Source organism: Pteropus alecto, unplaced genomic scaffold (genome assembly GCF_000325575.1).
Source record: "Pteropus alecto unplaced genomic scaffold, ASM32557v1 scaffold25, whole genome shotgun sequence".
Classification (NCBI taxonomy): Eukaryota; Metazoa; Chordata; class Mammalia; order Chiroptera; family Pteropodidae; genus Pteropus; species Pteropus alecto.
The window spans coordinates 37,589,905-37,608,826 of NW_006441955.1; the positions used below are offsets into that span (position 1 = coordinate 37,589,905).

General features: G+C 34.4%; 1 protein-coding gene across 3 annotated transcripts in view; it reads left to right on the top strand.

The window, feature by feature from the left end:
* DCDC2 (doublecortin domain containing 2) overlaps positions 1 to 9,870 on the top strand; it is a 161,000-nt gene extending 151,130 nt beyond the window's left edge. For 2 of the 3 annotated variants that reach the window (XM_015595130.2, XM_006919428.3), the window contains exon 11: positions 2,064 to 3,126. In XM_015595130.2, coding sequence (XP_015450616.1) covers positions 2,064 to 2,168 — 105 coding nt within the window. In that variant the 3' untranslated portion in view covers positions 2,169 to 3,126. Of the gene's footprint in view, positions 1 to 2,063; positions 3,127 to 9,202 lie in introns of those variants that run through there. The other variant, XM_025051913.1, reaches the window with a different exon arrangement.
* Positions 9,871 to 18,922: the final 9,052 nt, after the last annotated feature.

Here is an 18,922-nt window from a genome sequence, read left to right on the forward strand (position 1 = left end):
CTCATCTGCTTATCTAACACAGGGAAACTAAGTTTAGTAATGGTAAAATGCAAAATGTTCTTGTGACCAGGTTTCAATAACCAGTCCAAAGTTATCTGTAATCTACTATATTGCTTATACAAAAAAATAATTCTTAACATCTGAATGAAAACACTCATATCTCTCATCTTTTCTCAGCATGAAGTAATCAATGTCTTATTCTATAAGAAATTTCCCATGTGTAGTTCTATATAGTTATTAAAATTTAGCTAAAATTTATATTCTGAAGTTTGTACATTTAGCTACAGCTAATGTAGCTAAAATAATAATAAAAAAAATTTGGTCAATTACATGATTCCCTTTACTTCCATAAGGAAACAAAACTAATTTCTCAAGGAAGGCAAAAGAGAAAATGTTTCTCGAGGGAAGCAAAATCTCTTGTCTAGGGACTCGTACAGGAAGCACAATCACATAGAGTGTCCTCAGTGTCATTTGTATGGCAACTGCAATGGCAAGTTTCATGAGGCTCTTTGTTATATATCGCTCTTCGATGAATATTTACAGCATAAAATCAAAGTCTAAATCAAAGTATAAATTCTATGTGGTATCCAGGTAGTAAAATTCAAATGTGCATTTTTTTCCAATCGCCTAGCTTCATTCAATGTTATAACCTAAATAGGTTTTACAGAAGTAAATAGATTACTTGTCCTTCTATTCCATAAATTTAACTTTAAAAAATAGGCTTTTTATAGAAATTAGGCATCAGTCAGGATAAAGGTCACATCATTTGAAGTATACATGTTAATAGTATGTATTGAAGGTAAATCTAAATTCTTGGGAGCCAAATGAACAAGCGCATGATACGTGACTAGTTAGGAATTTTAAGGACTAAACACATGCCTAAGACAGAGCAGTTACCCAAAAGAGGTTTAGTCTTATTTGACCCATCTCTCTTATAATGATAGTATATATATTTTTCATTCTCTCTAAAGTATTAATATAGGTATACGTTTAGCATATCAATTATATGAAAAATCAGATTTATATAAATTATAAATTATGCATTAATAATTAACTTTTTCAAAAAGATTCTTTGTATATAAAATGACTAAAAATTCAGTTTACCATGTAACATTTTGTTCCATGTAGCAGTTCTTAGGCAAAGAATATGATTGTTGGAAAACAGCAGGAAATATATGACAAATACTCAACAATCAATTAATATTTATTGAGATGATACTATATTCAAGATACTATTTGAGACACTTCATAAAATAACAATGTGAAATAAGAGATAGTTTCAGTAGCCCTATTTTCTTTTTTAGAGCATAAATCATGGCGTGTAGGGGAGGAGGTAATTCTGTTTTCCCCACACTGGTGGCTGTTGTGGGGGCTGTGGAGCCTCTAGGATTCCATGAAGCCAAATTTAAGAACCAGCTAATTCTAATCTCACCCCTTAGTTTTCAGTCTATTAGAGAAAAACAAATTTTAAATGAGACAATATCATTAATGACATATGAGAAGTCCAAGAAACAGGAACAAAGGATGCTGTTGGAGAAATGCTGCCTCCGTGTTTTCATTTTCTGTCCTGCTCTTATCTACTTGATATTTGATGCTACTCGGTACTATATTCGTAAAGAATTTGTGATTTCTGGTAGAAAACTAACAGCAGAGCAGCTGGTATGGAGCTGAATTAATGTGATATAAGGGTAGAATTGCTACATCTTTCTCTTCCCTTTTCTCTGAAAATGCTAAAATGAAAAGTACAAATATGCTGTTGAAAAGAAAAGCTCACAGGAAATAAAAACATCGAGAAAACTAAAGCCTGTAGCACAAGAAATGAATCTGTGCCCCTGAAGCACATAGTGGATTATGGCCCAGAAAGTGCTTCTGTACAAGTAGTGTTGAGACTGGTATGTCCACTGGGTGATAATAGACTGAAAAACAAAGAAACCCAAGGAACTGTCCTCAGTTGAATGTTTATTTGGTTAAATGGAATATTGAGTAATTTTTTTTCTTTGTAAGTTTTATTACCTTTGTAACTAAAGAGCTAAATATCTTTGTTTTGATCTCTTTTCCTCCAGGCTGACTTAGACCCTCAAAGACCACCAAGGCCAGAAGTAAAAATCACTAGTCCACAAGAAAATGATGACAACGAACAAAGCAAGGACAGTGCTGTCGTAGCATAGATGATTTTTAAAAAGAGAGTATATTGATTATAAGAAAAATGAAGGGTTATAATACTTGAATAATAAGTATAGTTATCGCTAAACATAATGTGACAATATGGTTGAATACTACCTACTGAATTATAAAATTAGAGGCCTAAAGGAAAGACTAGATAACTTTGAATAGCTACTAAAGGAGAATGACTTCTTAATATAGGATATATTTTTAAAAGTCATTTAGAAAAATAAGAAGGATAGAGGGTAATGTACACTGGAAGACAATTGGGCACTTGTTTTTGTAAAGGATGAAAAAGAATAAGATTACTCCTATCGTATACTTTCTTATAAATTTAGAGGCGAGATTATTAGATAGCCGCTTATGCTAGAGCACTTATCTAGAAAAGCGTAAAATTTTAAAGAAATAATAGGAAAGCATGTACTATTTTTTTAAAAACAATAAACTCTTGAGAATAAACAAATTACAGTTTAGTTTCAGAGATAATTTGGGGATGGCAATGGATTGAAATGTTTCCATGACATGTTGATATTCCTTTCTTTCTTCTTCTTTAACTAAAATCCAACTTAAAAAAAAATTAAAAAGAATGTAACATATTTATTTTGAAAGGAGGAATTATTTATTCAGTGTATTAGTGATTAATATTGTCATGTTTCTCCCTTAAGTGCTTCAGGTTTTTATACTTGTGGCTTTCATGACACACACTCAGGAAGGAATTATGAAGGAACATCTCATTATATTACTGAGCCTTGGCTGGATGGTTTGCAAATTCTGGTATCCGATGGATTTTCACTGATCTGGTCCACCTTTACCAACGACATCCCTCTCTTCTCCCTGTTATTACATTAGGAAACTCAATATTTGGGTAGTCTAAAGATTGAATTCTCTCCAAACAATTTTTTTACAAAAAAAAAAAAGAAAAAGAGTGTAATAGAAAAGAAAAAGTAGGCTTATGAATAATTTGTCACTGCTCAATTTCACTTGCTTTTTGCTTTATTTTATTTGGACTGCCTTGTCATGTTTTGTCCTTAAGTATATCAGCAGATATTTATTTTCAAGCTGGTATGTTTAGACTCTCAAGCATATTCTTTTTTATATAATTAGAAGTTATCTGATAGAAATTGTTGGAAAAAAGTTTAAAAATTGTCATAATGAAACCAGTTCTCAATTACAGTTTTGTGGACTGATTAAATTAACTCAAAATTGCCTTGTTAGGTATATATGGGGAAAAACATAATTGTATTAGTTTATTTAATTCTCAGGAGATGATGTAGTTCTTCCTTAAGTATAGAAAAAATATATTTTTCTCATATTACATAATATTTTTGTTAATTATATAGAAATTATAAATGTGAAATTTAAACTGCTAGTGCTTTCATAGAATTCGTTATTAATCATAAGTTTAAAATATTATTTCCCCTCCAGGTTTTATAACCAACCATTTGGAATCAGAGTAGTTATGTAAAGCACTTAATAACACTATAGAAAATGGATGTATTTTTCCTAGCAGCTATTTTAATATTTTCTACAAATAGGAAGTATAAGCAGAGAGTATAATGTAACAGTATTGGAAAGAGATAATGATATAACAATATATTAATCTGGGAGGATGAATTATAAATGGTATACTATGTTTTTAGTATAAAATTTAGATTGTGATGTCTACTAGTAGGCTTGGTTTTCAGATGGGACAGTATAAAGCACCATAGACTATTAGCAACAATCTTGTGTTGCTAGGGAAATAAGATTATCTGGTTTTTAATGTTAAATTCCCATGCTATTACTGAGCCTGGGGTTAATGATTTTAAATATTTATAAAAATAAGGGATTAAATATAAGAAATTATAACTAACGATTGAGGTGATTCTTTTTCTTTAATGAGGAGCTTTTCCCCTCCTTTATTTTATTTTATTTTAATTCCGCCTCCCCCCTCCCCCCCCCCACTTCTTTAATAAAGATATTCTGTCTCTCTTTTTTCTCCGGCTTTTTTCTTCATCTTAGGTTTTCAAGAACTTTTTAGGAGTTATCTTAATGAAACACAATGTTATTTTACATGACAAACGAAATTTGGTATTTTAAGTGTATTTCAAGAAGGCGATAGGGCCACAATAACTAGCAAAAATTTTGAAAAGTGCGGATGTGATGCTTCTCTTGTATATACATATTTTACCACCTATTGACAAGATACGCTTCTGATATAACTTGAGGGGATGAATAACAACTAATCACTTTAAAAAAAGAGAGAGAATGAAATATATTATCTAACTGAGGAAGAAATCATTTATAGAATGAAAATCATGGATTATTTTGGAAATGACTTTAACATAAGTAATGAAACTTAATTCACCTCCCAAATGTAGACATTTTCTCCATGGGAAAAGTGGCCTCCATAGCACAGTAGCTCCACAAATAAAGTAAGACTGACAAATTTGAAACCATTTATGTGAGTGAGCAGAAGAGATCTTGGTTAGGTTTCAGGTATTTTATAGAGAGAGGGTGCTGTGAAAAACTCATGTAGCTTTTATGTGATACTCAAAAGAATGCTTTAAGATGTTAGTTCTTTGTGATAGAGTTCTTAGTTTTAATTTTATGGAACTCTTTTCTTAAACTTAATTTGGTTTTGTGATATTTGTAAATAAATGGCTTGTTAGTTAAATTGGAACCTTAGGAGTTTTGCAGAGCAAATGAAGATTTTAACTAAAGTCGTTTTCATGCTAAAGATGCTTTACCTGTCTTAGCTTCTGTTAAAATAGCTATTGAGAGTTCATGGACTTCTAATTATAAAACGCAATACTATGGCCATGAGATAACTTTTTACACATTGTTTTTCTCTATGGTCGTAGGGTGACTATTTATTAAGACATTTTTGGTTATGTTTCGGGGGATTATGAGAATGCCAGACTCATAGGAAGAGTGTGGTACTCCACACCTCCTCCTTTATTCTGAGAGTGTTAGTTCCTGCTATCCTCTGTAAAGACAGAACTGTCCTACATATATGCAGCTTTAAGTCAGTCAGCTATCTCTGTAGCTCACGACTATGAGGCCATACTAGTTATGAAATTATTCATACTAACTCTTCCAGCTTATAGCACATAAACAATATCCTCAAAAATTTCACCAAATAACCTACCTTCTGCACAAAAGGTAAAGTGAATTCACCTAGGAAACCTTTGTGTATTTAAAATTGTGGCCACAGAACACGAGGAGGTCTTCTTTACTTTATTTCATTAACTGACTCCTACAGATTAGTTTTATATTTTCATTTTTTACTCAATAAGTAGCAAAAGCAAAATTTTTAAAAGGAGAATAATTGTTAAACAGAAAGCATCATATCTGAACTGTTGCCAATCTGAACAGAAATAGACTATATAGATATACACATAAACATAGCAAATATACAGATGCACTCACACACTTTAAAACATTGAAAGGCCTCCTCAGGCACAACATTATTAATGGAATAAGCCTCTTTTTAGAGAAGTAATGTGAAAAAACACTTGGAGAGGAAATGTTAAGAAATGATGTATGTCATGGTGCTTTATGACTTAGTTCCCAAAGACTTTAAGAGATTTAAGATTCTTCTCAAGAAAGCTACCAGCATTTTAATGAAAAAATTTTATTATAGGGAGGACTGATTTGTTAGATGATAGATAGACAGATAGATAGATATCTTGTTTTCCTGAAGTAATGAGAGCATATAGTTCTTTAGTTCTTTGTCATCAATCTTAAGTACCATATACTTTAGGTGCAGAATATTTAATACCAGCCCAGACTGTGTCAGGTCATTACTGCTTGCGAATATGTGTGTGTAATTTACATGAATGTCTTTTATTCAATTTGTAGAAACTTGGTACTAAACAGCCAGGTTCACTACAAATTGAATAAAAGACTAGCTTATTAGTCCACTAGTTTATCTAATGTTCAAGTTCAGTGCAGAAGAATTTTAACTTCCTTGTGTGAATGTAATGTCCTGGAATGGAACCATTTTTTTTTTTTTTTAAAGTTAATCCATCTTTCTAAGGTGATGAGCACATACTGTTCTTATTATTAAATATCATTTTTGTAAATACTACAAGATTTTTGCTTTTCAGAAAATATCCTGGTATGGAGATGGGTCTAATTTTTGTTCTTACCACATGAAAATTATGTTTTTCCTACTATGAAGTAAATTGGATGGAGAATGAAAGTGTGTTTCCACAAGTTGATAAGGAAAAAAAATATTGTTTATGAAGAGGCATAATATCCTGTAGGATATGGAGAATTAGGAGAGAATTTTACAATGCCTGGATAACCATAATGCATTTTTAAAATCAAGAGGTAACTAATGGAGCTCCATTGACTTAAGCCAATAAGAATTTAATTTTAATCCATGAATGAGACCAAATTAATTCTCTATAGTTTTATCAGCTTAAATCATATAGTGTAATAGAGTGAGTTATTGTCACAAATGTAACAGTATATGGGAAGAGGGAGTGACTGTAGTCAATTTTAGAAGTTTGGAGAAAATCTATTTTGTTTTATTGCTTTAATATTATTCTTGTGCCTTATATCTTTACTATGTACAATGATAATGTGTGATTATCAATGTTCTAAGTAAAGAATAAGTTGAGCTCATCATTTTTATATGATTTATGTAACTTCTCTTGGTAAGGAAAATTATTTGTGTTTTGATCAAATTATGAGCACTTAGGTTTTTACTTCTGTATCAGTGCTCACTCTAAAATATAAAAGTTTACTGTATCTTATAAGGAAGTAGATCTGTGGTTTTATAATTAAAATGCATCTGAATGGTTTATTGTTTGGTTATGATGTGTTGCTAATAGTTCATGTGTTAATTTTTTGCATGACATTTTTTGCAAATGCACTAAAAATTTTTTGATTAAACCATGTAGAAATTTAACACATTAAAATATTCTTCTGTTTCTATTTGGCATAGTTATTAAACTTTACTATGTAAAAAAAAATTTATATCCTCATGTATATGTTTTTTAGTCGATAAAAATTCCAAGTATATTTTTAAAAATCATTGGTTTTTTTCTTTTATGAAATGTTATTAGAGAAACACAGATCCAAGAATTTTATGTTAAATAAAGACAACTTTAAAAGCAAAGAATAAGTTACACACATTACACATTTTGTGTAGATATAACTATAGAAATAAATTTACAATTTTACACAGAGATTGGCTAAAATTCTGCTTCAGTTTTTAGGATAGTTTTGTTTTTTCCCTTCGTGTTTGAGAAACAAAGGCAGTTAAGAACAAAGATTTTGCCTTCTAGGTATGGTATAAAATATGTGTGATTCAGGTACCCTGAGAAGACAGTACGGCACCTACTGTGCAGTTGTTATTCCATAGGAGTGAAAAAGTGAACCTCCTCTGTGAAGGAGGCATCTGGGTTGCCAAAGTCAAATCTCTTAAGACTACATGGCTTATCAACAGTAGAAACTTCCCACAACCAATAAACAATGATAATGACAGTAATTTCTGCAAGGTGTTATAAAATGGCTGGCATGCATTGGTTATAAAATTTTCATCTATAAAAATGAACATTCAGTTCTTCTGCAGATTTCCAAGTGTTTTTCCTCCCCCTGATGGGACCTTAATGTATTACAAATCATTGCATAGGTCTCTCACATACCCTCACAAATTCATCCTCCATTAAAGAGACAAATGATGCAGAGATGTCCCGTGCTTCTCTTTCCATTGATTTAACAAATTCATTGGTTTAGTAATAACAAAAATGATTTAAAATGCAATAATGATAATAATAAGTTCAGAACTCCATAAGCCACCTCCCCTTGGTTTCACCATGTTTGTTCTTTTTTGGCTACCTCTAGAGAATTGTGAGGATTGTTTTGGTTCTCCCGGACTCTGGCTGCTAATTTATTGGCTTTTTTTTTTCTTGTGTTTCAATCCTCCCCAACTCCATAAGCAATCTCAAACACAGGCATGATCTTAACCACTACCTATGTGCTTGTGACGCCCGAGTCTGTTTCTCTGGGCCGGGCTTCTTCTCCATGACAGCTCCAGACTCCCAGTCAGATGTCCCTTAGTTACCTCGAACTCAAATGTTCTATTTTCTTGAAAATATATTTTTATTCTTACATTGCCTGTACTGGTTAATGATGCCTGTTACAGCCCATTTAGAAACGTGGAAGTCAAATTATTGCTGTACTCTCAGACTCTATGTCAAATCAATCACTTAATTTTTATTGTTTGTTTGTTTATCTGATGCTTAGAAATGTTAGTTCACTGTGTATTAAAAGGTATGTTCCTGACCTTCTTTGCTGGCCGTGGGGATTCCTTTTCATCGATTTATATGTTTATCACATTTTTTCTACTAAGTTTTTGACTTTTTGTTATTGCTTTGGAGGGCTCCTTTATATAGTCTTTATAACCTTAGCTGGTTATATGCTTTGCAAAAATATCTGCCAGTTTATAGTTTACTTTTTTGCTTTTCTAAAATTATATCAGCCTAGAGAAGTTTTTAATATTAATGTAGTCAAATATATTAATCTTTGTCTTTATAGTTTATGTTTTTTTGTGTGCTTTATTTAAGAAATCTGTCTAAACCCCTATGTCAATTATGTTCTATAATACTTTCTAATATTTTTTAATTTTGCTTTTCACATTTAGGACTTTATCTGCCAGGCATGTATTTTTGTGTGCATTGGAGTTAGGGATCTAATTTTCTTTTATTTTTTCACATAGATAAAAAACTGTCTTAGCAACTTTTATTGAACGTGCTGTGTTTTCCCCATGGATTCGTCATTAGAACTATACCAAGTTCTCATGTGTTTTAGGAAAAGTATTAGCTAAGATTGGAGGTGATTTCCATTATGGACCGAATTATGGGCCCCCATATTTGTATGTTGAAGCTCCCAATCCCCAATGTGACTGTATTTAGAAATTGGGCCTTTATGGAGGCAATTAAGATTAAATGAGGTCATTAGAGTGGGACTCTAATTCTGTAAGACTGGTGTCCTTACGAGAAGAGAAAGAGACACCAGAGCTCACTCTTTTTCTGTGCACACACAGGGGAAAGGCCATGTAAGGACACAGTGAGAAGGCAGCCATCTACAAGCTGAGAAGAGAGACCTCACCAGAAACCAAATCTGCCAGCCCCTTGATTATGAATTCTACTTTCAGAACTGTGAGAAAACAAATTTTTGTTGTTTAAGCCATTCAGTCGGTGGCATTTTGTTATGGCAGCCAGAGCAGAATAATCCATATCTCTTTTCCTTGCTGAGTCCTATGTAATTAAATTACGTAATACAAGTCTTTGTCAGTGAATATACAAGAGAAGATATTAATTTAAAAGTGTTTTTGCAATAAGTTCTCATTATTTTACACTCAGGATAACATTAAGGTTTTACCCATGTGTTCAGCATGGTCTTAGTCTTCTGCTAATGAGCCCCCAAGCTTAACTAGGTTATAGATTAGAGGCTGTCTCAGTGGAGAAGTGAATCCAAAGAGGGCTGAATGGGGTTCAGCTCCTCAGATATAATCTGGATGCTGCTTCTTCATATTTGTGGTGACTTTATATTTTTTTATGTCCAGGATGGTTGACAGTAGTGAGATACGATGGGAAACATATCTCATTTAAAGTATTGAAAGGCAGGGCTCTTCACTAAAAAAAAAAAATAGAAAATAACAAGCATGCAAAAAAATATTCATGACAGTGGACAATAGAAAAGCACATGTGGTACTCCATGCTTTGCTTCTTCCCTTTTTTGTAACTTTTAGTTATGATCTCTTGAGATGGGATTGACCCAAGCCCGGAGGCTCTCAGCTCTCCTTGCGACAGCATTAAGTCCTTGTATTCCTGGATGAAGGAAACATTGTTCATGAAAAATGACCCATAGAGGAGGGCTTGTCCGTAGATTCTCTAGCCTGATGTTCTGCTTCAGTTTGGTTTTAATGGGCTCCCTGTGCCAAAACTTTACTTTTAAATGATTGTAGCTTTGTAAGAAGAGACGTCTGGTTGAGCGGAACTCCCTACTCAATTCAAAAATACGTTGGCTCTTTACTATTCCATAAAAATTTAAGATCGAGTTGTCAGGTTCTTTGAAAAACCCTGCTGAGAATTTGATTAGAACTGCATAGATCTTCATAACAGTGAGATAATCTTATCTGCAAATTTAAAACATCCATTAGCCAGGTCTTAAAAAAGTCCTTCCAAATATTTGTATAATTTTTCTTATAAAGGACTTGAACATCTTTTCATAGATGTTTACTCTCAGATATGTTACAGTTCTGTGGCTGTTGTGAATAGAATAATTTTTAAAATGATGTTTTCCAATTATTTGTTTTTTTCCTGTACTTTAAAAAAAATTATTTTATTATTAGTTTTGGTTAGACATTTATATAGTTTATGAAATGATCTCTCTTATTAATGATATCTAAGGATGCCATTGATTTCTGTAAATTGATTTTGTGTTCAGCACTTTGCTGAACCCATTATTAGAAATGGTTTGTAAGTTTCTGTAAGATTTTTATAAAGACTATAATGTTATCTGCAAAAGTAACATTTGTTTTTTCTGTTCCAATCTTAAAATATTTTTTTCCCCATCTTATTGAACTAACTAGAACAAATTGAATACAAGCAGCAATAGCGGATATTTTTGTCTTCCTCTGACGTTAAGGGGATGTTTCCAGTATTTAAAATTAAATGTGACGTTTGCTTATATTTTTGGTTGATGCTTTATATCAGGTTAAATTTCTCTTTTATTCCTAGTTTTATGAGATGTGTTTTATTTGAAACTCTAAAGGGATGAACTCTGAATTTTTCAAGACTGCATCGCATCCATTAAAGGTTTCATTCTTTTCTCCTTTCTTTAAATGTTGTGAATTGCATTATTATTTATTTTTTTTTTACTGTTATAGCATTTTTACATCCTTTGAGAATTATGCTCATAGGCTCCTAGAAATACCATGAACCTTTTGTAATCCATCCTAGCTTCTTGGTGGAAAAAAAATATGCGAAATAAAAATTCCTACAGCATTCGTGGAGTCTCCAATTTATACTATCCTAGTAGTATAGGACTCCTAAATCAAAGGACATACATGGAAGAACCACAAAACCTCTAAGGCAGTGGTTAAAAAAGAGAAAAAGTAAAACCTCTCCATAGATAGTTCCACATCCCGCGTATAATGGTCTCATGCAAAGTAATCCACAGATGGCTCACATTAACAATGTGCAAGCTATACAGGGAAAGGACCCTCGTGAGGTACAGTCAGCAGATACAAGTGGAGAAACAGATACTCAAGGAAGCAGAAATAATAACTTTTAAAGTCTTATGGGTCTCTAATTAAATATTTAAACTTAAATGTTCAAAATTATTAAAATTATAAAGTAAACTATAAAAGAACAAGATCTCTGACTAGAAAAAAAGACTAAATTTGGAAAACCAAGTAAAGCTTCTAGAAATAAACACCAGTTGATTTTTTCCAGCTTTACTGAGATACAACTGACAAATGAAAATTATATATATTTAAGGCGTGCAATGTGATGATTTGATATACATATATACATTGTAAAATGATTACCACAATTAAGCTAATTAATTTCTGGAAAGCAGAAAATAATAGTAGCTATTTTTTTGACCTGAAGGATTTATGGAAGAATGCATGTATAGCCCTCGACACAGAACAAGCACTCCGCAGCTGTTAGAAATTATGGTTATTAGCTTTCTGACTTGTTTTTTGGCATCTCCTTTTGAAATGCCTGCCAACATTTCCTGGCTTCTTACTGCTTCTTTACTATCCACCTTTGCGCCAGAATTGATTCTTTATTGGTGCTTTTCTATTATTGACAAAGATATTCCCCAAACTCCATTGTCTGTATCTATGGTATCTTGGACTGGCTAGGTTTACAACCTTTGTCTAATATTAAAGTTGCTAATTAACTTTCAGGATGTGCCATATAAAGAGGGGGAGATGATGGTGATGGTGATGATGGTATGTGAGTGTGTATATGTGTGAGAGTGGGAAGGATCAAGCCCATGTTGCTTGATGTTTTATCATCTTGGCAATGTTGTAAGCTTTACAACATTGAACACACCAACTGTTTATGTGTAAAATTCAGAGATTTTGTCTTTGTACTTACCTTAGAGCCTTAATTACTGTTAATCCTAGCCCATGCAGCTCAAGCAAGGTAGCCATAGATGATGTAAATGTATATTGGAAAGTTTCTACTTATGTAATAAGATTATATGTGAAGTAGTCAGTGTTAGGCTCCCTATGAATTATTAGTAACCATATACCTGTTTAGACATCATGTTAGTGTGAAGTTTTAAAAATTATCATCTTCATCGTTAATGAAATGTTCATTGAGCTCCCTGCATGTGTAGCACTGTGCCTCCAGGCTCTGCCTCTCGTCCTCTCTGCTTCTGTACAGATCACTTAAGTGACCCGACACAGTGAGGGGGTCACCAGAGAGCCTCCTGCTTTCCACCTGCAGTGCCAGGTGCTTCTTTGCGTTTCTGAAAGGCAATCTCCTGTTAGAAAATTGAACCAAATTGTGATGATGATTTGGCCTACGAAGACAAGGAAGTGCAATTTGCTCTTCATTTCTAGAAATGAAATTTTGAAGTCCATGACGATTTTTTAAAGATCCAGGTATACTATATGCATTTTCTGAAGAAAATTTCCTAGGAAGAGTATCTGGTTACTTGCCACGGAAATTGCTTTCCTCTCTTTGGCTGGAGACCATCATCCTCAAACTAATTTCCTGTTTAGTGTTCAATGTTTGAAAGCAGGAAATTGTCATAATAAATAGGAAGCTTGAGAGGATGGTAGAAACACATTCAGAAACTCGGTTGCTCAGGAAATCATTTTTGCCTGCTTTATTAAAAACCTAGACCTTATTTGGCATTTTCTCCCCTCATTCTTATTCTCATCAATAGCCATTATCAAAGGAACTTTATTAAATATTGAACTCTGCTTGGCATTATGAGTAAGTGATTGGACCCCCGTCCACTAGCAATTTGTAACAACTGCAAGAATAAAAATGACAGTATTAATTTGATATTTAACTATTGATAGACACTCTTCTAAGCACCTTAGTTGGTTATTTAAAAATTTAATCCTCACAACAGCCATATGAAGAAGATACTATTATTACTTCCATTTTATTGATGAAATACATGAGACATGAAGTCAATAATTTGCTGCAAGTCACACAATTAGTAAATCAAAGAATCTGGATTCACCTCTTCCCAGTTCACATTATTAAGCACCATGTTCTACTTCTATAATCTAACCAGAAAAAAAAAAAAAAACTAGAAAGAATAGAAGGTATGCACATATAGACCAAAAATATAAGTGCGAATTTATTATTGCACACTAGAGTTAAACACATTTTGCAGGATGGGGGTGAGAAAGAAATTTGGGGACTTGTATCTTGAGGAGAATTTCTGCTATCTTAAAAAAGTGAGCTTTACAGAGGAGACTATACACATTTGCAACTTGATGGAAGGGATAGGGTGAGGTAGGTGGCAAAGCGGCTGAAGTTCTATTTTAGAAAAAGAAAGAGTTTGTTGGGCCACATGGAGACTAGGGTGGAATAGCTTGAGATTGGGGAGCTCCACCAGTTGATCTGCAGGAAGCAAGGTCAGCAGCACATCACAGAGACCCAGCTCCTTAGAATCGATTGCTCAGCGGGCTCAGACAGCTCCACTCTATAGCAAGGAAAAGTAGGATATAATGTCAGCCTGACATGGCCTCACCATGACACATCCACAGCCTTTTACATGTCACCAGAGGCAAGTGAGTTTTAACCAACCACTACTTGTTTTAGCTTTTTTAGCCTAATGTTGGAGCAACATCTAGTGACGCAAATGTCAGCCTAGGAAGTCAATAAAGTCAGATTCTATTCTTGGTCTTTTCTGGGATAAGTTGCTGGCTGTAAGTAGCAATCATTCTGAGTAGCTGAAAATAACTAACAAGACATTTTAATGAGTTAATAAATCTTTCTCAATGAACTACATGGAAAGACATGAAACATTACACTTTAGCTACTCACCAGCCTTAATTAAACTTGATGTTGAAAAGGTCAGTGCCCTTTCTGGTGGGTTCCAAATCACATCAGACCTGACAGTAGGGGTGACAGTAGGGGTGACAGAAAATGTGTACAGAAAGGTGCCTTGCACCTTCCACTGGAGCCTTAAATGGGTGTATTTAAATGAGCCATGCCCCAGCTAATAACAACTGGCATTTATTAAGGGCTAGCTCTGTGTGAGTCACTGTTCCAAGTGCTTTAGATGCATTAACTCATTTAATCCTCAACGGCAACCCTGGCAGGTACATGCTGTCATAATTCTTGATAGTTGGGGAAACTGAGGCACAGAGAGTTGTAATGATTTGACCAAAGTTCTGCAGTCTGCAAAAAGATTTAAATGAATGGAGTCTGATTTGAGAGCCTGCACGCTTAACCATTAGGCTCTGCTGTCTCCCTCAATCAGGTTGGGCTGTGCTCCCATAGTTAAAAATGTACAAGCTGCTCATGGGTTTCGAGGCACTAATAACTTCCAGGAATTCCTGCAAATACATTTTGGAACAGGTCAAAGCATGCAAGGCACTCAGGCACTGCATGGGAAATACGATTCTTACTAATGTACAAAGTGGTAGAGGTCACCAAGAGGTTAGATTGGTAAGAAAAATTATCGCAGTTTTTTTAAACTAAAACACCTCTATTCGGCGAACATTGAGCTCCTGTGAACTTAGGCGTGGGGGAGAAATATGAGTAAGACATGGTATCGACCTTTAAGGAGCTTGTAGATGAGCAGATTTACCCTTTATTAAATTTCTGGGAAAACAAAAATAGCTGTTTGGACCGATCTTTTGTAAATGTAGTACTTGAGTTCAGAGGGAGTCTTACCTTAATTATTTGCACTGGTTTGGCCTGAAATCCCATGTAGTGATAACATATGTGTATATTTCCTGCCCGCTTTTTTTATGCTCTAGAGACATGCAGATCTCTAGGATAAAGGACATTTTAGTTTTGCATATTTTGAACAGAGATGAGATGCAGACACTTTCTCATCTTTTCCAGAAGAATCTATTCACAGGGAAGGACATCTTAAAGTCAGCCCACCTGTGAGTAAATGCCAGTTTGATCACTTCTGGCTACGTGTTCTTAGGCAAACTGCTTCATCTCTCTGAGCCCAAACTCCCTTATCTATAAAATGGAGGCAATAGAAGTAGTCACCCTTAGAATTTTTTCAAGGACAAATTAAAAGCAAAAATGCCTGACAATGTTTATCACATTGCGTGCAACAGAGAAAGTCTTCAATAAGTGTAAGCTATTTTGAGTATTTTCTTGGCATTGTTCCATTTCTGAGTTCCATCTCCTCATGCAGTACTCTGGAAAAGGCTCTCTAGCAAAAGATTATTGATCTCCTTTTTCCTTCCAGAGCCGATAGTAAATTAGCCCAGGGGCAAGATATGGGAGTAATATGTTCAGCATTTCTTGCTGACATTTTCCATTTACCAGAAGGCAAAAGAAGTAATAAGGGAGCGATTCTGGTATGGACTAGTGTCGTGTCTGAAGTTGGTGATGTGCTCGAGACAGGGACCTTGTGAGAAAGGCGACGTCACCTTCAGCGTTGGAGCACAGAGCATCCACTCTCCTTGTCAGCTCTGTGTTCACTTCTGATCGACTCCCCGCTGCTCTCCCCATAGGGGCTACTCTGAGCAGCCTTCTGCTATCCTCAAGCTACCCTTTCTCCTCTGGCCTGATCTTGGAGAAAACCTCACCCTCCGCCATGACTCAGCCTCATCCTCCAGTCTGGCCTGTTGCACGACTCTAGCAGATGGTGTTCGTATTGGAGTTGTGTAGCTCGGTGTCCTTGTCATCACAGAGGCTCACTGCAGGGCTTGGGGCTTCTTCAGTTACAAGGCATTAAATATAATTCTTTCAATGGGCAGCATTGCTATTGCCTCTGCCTTGAAAGCTCTTTCCTCTCTCTTCCCACAGTCCACTGTCTCTCCCTCCCTCCCCTCAAAGAATGAATTCCTCCTTAGGCCAAGACCACTCTGGTTAACTTCTACTCATATTGAAGACACAGATTAAATATCACGTCCCCAGGGAGGCCTTCCCAGAAACTTATAAATCTCTTTGTGTAAAAAGAATCCCTTGCTCTTTTTTTTTTTTTAATAGCCTCTAATACAACAGTGATTTGCTTAAAGTCTACATAAAGGCTATGGGTCAGACAGACACTGTATCTGTCCTGGTCTTCGCTATGTAAATAAAAACAGTCCTGCCTCCCTCTGGCCTCCCCCAGCCTCTCACAGAGGCAACCTCTTATAATACTTCCTTTTTGAAACTCTTCCAGGGGCTTCTCTTATAACTCTAAATTTTATATATATATATATTTTTTTATTCACTGAGACAATAATGACTGATTTCCTACCATGAAAGATGAGGGTTTAATTTACTTTCTTTACATCTCGTTTCATTGCCTCTCTTCTTTCCAATGTTTGTTATGTTTCATTTTCAGTTCTTTCACTGGATTATCTTTAAAATTGCAAATTATAAACCTAGGCCATTATTTCTTTCCATAAACGTGAAACAGTTACTCCCGACTCCTCACTAAATTAGATGAGGATATTTGTATTCTTACCATTAATTCCTCTTGTCTTTTCCCTTCTGCCTTCCAAAGTTTGTTAGTTCTACCTTTATTTTAATATCGGATTTATCATAAATGCAGTCTGTTTCATAATCATAATTTAGGCTTTTGTTTATCGTTTGATTTTTAAAGTTGAAAACAAGTAAACAGTTTGTTTTGGCTTGGGCTTTGTAGAATGTTTGTCACTGCAGAGCTACTGCAGCAGCAGAGTTCAGTTTTTTCTCTGTGGGCTCAACATCCCAGGTCCTGCTCTACTAGAAAAAGAACATGCCTAGGCAGAAGGTCAGTTTTCAAATGGTTTCTTTTTTTCTTATACTCTATTAATTCTCCCCCATGATCCCACAATCATGCTTACTATTTGGACCATAACTTCCTTGTGCAGTTTATTTTAAATTGTTCTTTTTGGAGTCTCTATTGCTTTTTTTTTTTTTTAATTCTTGATAAGAGTGTATATGTTTTCTACAGAGTAAAAGTTAACTTACCATCAGTTGCATGAAATCACAGTCTTTCTCTTTTCCAAGTCTGATTTTTATTGCTTTGTAGATGTTGGTGGTTCTTTCTGGAAGCTTCTTGACATTTTTTTATCTTTTGTGTCCCAAAATTTTACAAGAATGTGTCTGACTTTTTTAAACTATATTTAGTAGGCACTTCCAATCTGAACATACCTGTATTCTATAGCCTTGAGAAATTTTCTTCTCTTTTTTTTTCTATTTTTCTTTTTGATTGACTCTCTTTTATTTCTTTTGTCTCATATTTTTATTTTTATAGGGGATATTTTACTTTTGGGAAATGTCTTCAACTTATTCTCTTATGAATTTGTTGTTTTTAAACTATTTGATGTTCCTTTTCGTAGTATCTATTTTTATCTTATTGATGCAATATTTTTCCTGAAGATGTATTATATATATTTTTAAATTAAATTTATTGGGGTAACATTGGTTAATACAATTATATAATTTTCAGGTGTACATTATCATTTGACATCTGTATATTTTATTGTGTGTTCACCATCCCAAAGTCCAGTTTCCTTCAGCTACCATGTATTTGATTCCCTTTACCCATTTCACCCTCTATCTATCCCCCTACATTTGACCTCCTTTACTCCATCTACCACCCCTCCTCTTCCCCCACCCCACTAGTAACCACTAGTCTATAGTTCTCTGGTAACCACTAGTTTATAGTCCATGTCCATGAGTCTCTGTTTGTCCTGTTCATTTGTTGCTTTTAGGTTTAAATCCCACATATGAGTGATAGATATCATGTGATTTTCAACTTTTTCTGTCTGGCTTATTTTGTTTAGCATGATTATCTCGAGGTCCATCCATATCGTCGCAAATGGCAGTATTTCATCTCTTCTTATGCCTCAGTAATATTCCATTGTATATATGTACCAAAGCTTCTTTAGCCAATCATCTATCATAGGACACTTCGATTGCTTCCATGTCCTGACCACTGTGAATAATGCTGATCATCGGTGTGCAAATATCTCTTCGAATATGAGTTTTCAAGTTTTGGGAGTAAATACCCAGTAGAGGGATTGCTAGATCATATGGTAGATCAATTCTTAGTTTTTTGAGGCACCTCCATACTGTTTTCCATAGTGGCTGTACCAATTTGCAGTTCCATCAGCAGAGTATGAGGGTTCCTTTTTCTCCGTATCTTCTTCGGCATTTGTTATTACTTGTCCTGTTGATTATAGCTATTCTAACAGGTATGAGATGGTATCTTATTATGGTTTTGATTTGCATTTCTCTAATAGCTAGCAATGTTGAGCATCTTTTCAAATATTTATTGGCCATTTGTATGTCCTCTAGGGACAAGTGTCTGTTCAGGTCCTCCGGCCATTTTTTGATTGGATCATTTGTTTTTTTTTGTTGTTGTTATTGAGTCATTTGAGTTCTTTGTATATTTTGGATATTAGGCCCCTATCGGAGGCGTTGCTTGAAAATATATTTTCCCATTTGGATGGTTGTCTCTTTACCTTGTTGATGGTTTCTTTTGCTGAGCAGAAGCTTTTTAGTTTGATGTAGACCCATTCATTTATTTTAGCTTTTACTTCCCTTGCATTTGAGGTCAAATTCATAAAATCCTCTTTAAATCCAAGGTCTTTGAGTTTCATTCCTGTTTT